Source organism: Protomyctophum bolini, assembly GCF_963924005.1.
Source record: "Protomyctophum bolini genome assembly, chromosome: 7".
NCBI classification, from domain to species: Eukaryota; Metazoa; Chordata; class Actinopteri; order Myctophiformes; family Myctophidae; genus Protomyctophum; species Protomyctophum bolini.
In genome coordinates, this window is record NC_137868.1 from 18,001,898 (window position 1) to 18,004,397 (window position 2,500).

Genomic DNA, 2,500 nt, shown 5'->3' on the forward strand with positions numbered 1-2,500 from the left:
AGAGGTGCGTACATGAACATTAACTTCAGTACCAATTCCAAGGTCTACGACCTTGCACACAGCCCTTTAAAAGTGGCCAACAAGCCTGGCTTTTCCCCAAACAAATATATATAATTTTGACATTTGAACTTATACTAGTGTTGCTGGTCTTGAGGGTACACTAATTGTGCTGAATGTGGTAATTTCCAGTTGTCTTTAATGGTGTATGTTAGCGCTGGATAATGGTCATTTAATGGTGTTGTTCCCAAGATAATGTTAACATCCAACATGTTATTTACTGGTGTTTTTTTTAGGTTATTGTGCGGACCAATGGTACTGTGGAACAATGGGCTGTTGGACTAAACGGCAGGGCATTGTGGTTCTTTGCTAGGGTTGTTCTCACTGGATGTGGTGGTGTGCTGGTGGTGTGTTCTCACCTTGTTCCGAGTCTCCAGTGAACTCTCCCACAGCCACAGAGTAACCTGCAGAGAGCCAGCCGTCAGTCACACACATCTCTACACATGGACGGAATTAACTATGGATGTGTTTAGCATGTAATATGTCACTGTGTGTATTATGTGTTTTTATATTTGTGTGAATGACATGTGAGTATGTGAGTGTGTGTGTGTGTGTGTGTGTGTGTGTGTGTGTGTGTGTGTGTGTGTGTGTGTGTGTGTGTGTTACCCAGGTAGCTGTCGTCGTGTGTGTCCGCAGCCGCACTTGTGTGTTTCTCTCCGGGGATTCGTCTCAGCACCGCCCTCATAGTGTAACCGTTCAATATCTCTGCTATGCCTGCAGTCATCACCTGACCTACACACACGCACGCACGCACGCACACACACACACACACACACACACACACACACACACACACACACACACACACACACACACACACACACACACACACACACACACACACACACACACACACACACACACACACACACACACACACACACACACTGTAACTAAAGTATCTACAAGCACACGCGTGTCGCAATTCTAATGCGATGTAGATTTTCACTGAATGTTCACCACCTATATTCACAGAATGTTTACGTCCACCTGTTATGTCATCGGAATCGGGACGCCAGGGTTCATGATTGATACTAACGATATTAATTTAGCTTTATTATTTCGTAGACTGAGATGTGAGATTCCATCTCACCGTCTTCAATTAAATACATTATGTCAAGTATATCTAAACAGCAACATGTCAACATCCCTTATATACAGTCAATGTGGGTCTCTAACAAACTCATCACATTTTCCTGATGTTTGCATTTGCAGAGTACATTAAAATGTCTTTTAATTGACACGCACACACACACAGTCGTACACAGTCGTACACAGTCACACGCACGCACGCACACACACACAGTAAGGTCAGCTCCTCCCTTACCAGCTCCCAAACAAACTATCAGCTCAGAACATAGTCTCCCATCTTCTCAAAATGTATGTACTGTACACACATCCACAGCTCCACACACACACACACACACACACACACACACACACACACACAGGCACGCAAGCAAGCACTACACGCATACACATGCACGCACGCACAGGCGCACACACACACACACACACACACACACACACACACACACACACACACACAGACACACACACATCAAAGAGCTGTGGTGCTAATGGCAGGATGGACTCAACCCCAAGGACAGCTAAAACACACACACACGCGCACACACACACACACACACACGCACGCACGCACGCACACACACACACACGCACACACAGCTAATACACACACGCACACACGCACGCACGCACACACAGCTAATACACACACACACACACACACACACTGTGAACATAGACACTTCTGCAAGGAAAGCAGGAAATCCCTCCCGTTTCATGTGTCTATGCGTACGTGATGTACCGTATAGGGTATGTGTGTGTCTACATCTCTAAGTGTGCATGTATACTGTGTGTGTCTGTGTGTGTGCATGTGCATGCGTGCGTGTGTGTGTCCATTGTGTTGAAGTAAAGGTTGAACAAACAGAAGACGTTATCTACAGCTGACCTCCACCTCTCCTCTGTCATCCATCCTGCTTAATGTGTGTGAGTGTGTCTGCCGACAGACAGAGAAATGAGCCCTGTTACACTCCACTCTTCCTCTCTCTCTCTTCCTCTCTCTCCCTCACCCCCCCCCCCACCCTCTCTCTCTCTCTCTGCATTTTTCACTTTGTTTACCCCTCACACTCTTCCCATCCTACCAGCTCATACAGTGACGCAAACCGATCCCATTCTGACATAATTAGACAGAGTTGTCATCATGTTCATTGTACCTATTTTTAATCAGTTCTACTCTCTATTCATATCCTCTCCTCTCCTCAATCCAACAATGTGTTGAACCCCAATATACCCCAATATACTGTACCTATTCTGGGGGGGAACGTTCACTGAAAATAGCAGATCTACAAGCTCACAACGTGTCATGCAGATTACCTATTTTCAGTAAAAGAGATTTGAGGTATAAAAAAGAGCAGAC

General features: G+C 45.6%; 1 protein-coding gene across 2 annotated transcripts in view; it reads right to left on the reverse strand.

Annotated features, from left to right (window-relative positions):
* itga8 (integrin, alpha 8) overlaps nt 1-2,500 on the reverse strand; it is a 90,391-nt gene that overhangs the window by 66,685 nt on the left and 21,206 nt on the right. For both annotated transcript variants that reach the window (XR_013964338.1, XM_080767714.1), the window contains exons 7-8: nt 664-789; nt 417-461 (exon numbers count right to left, since the gene is read on the reverse strand). Coding sequence is in view for 1 of the 2 variants with exons in the window: in XM_080767714.1 (XP_080623840.1) it covers nt 417-461; nt 664-789 (171 nt within the window). In the remaining variant the exon portion in view is untranslated. The remainder of the gene's footprint in view (nt 1-416; nt 462-663; nt 790-2,500) is intronic.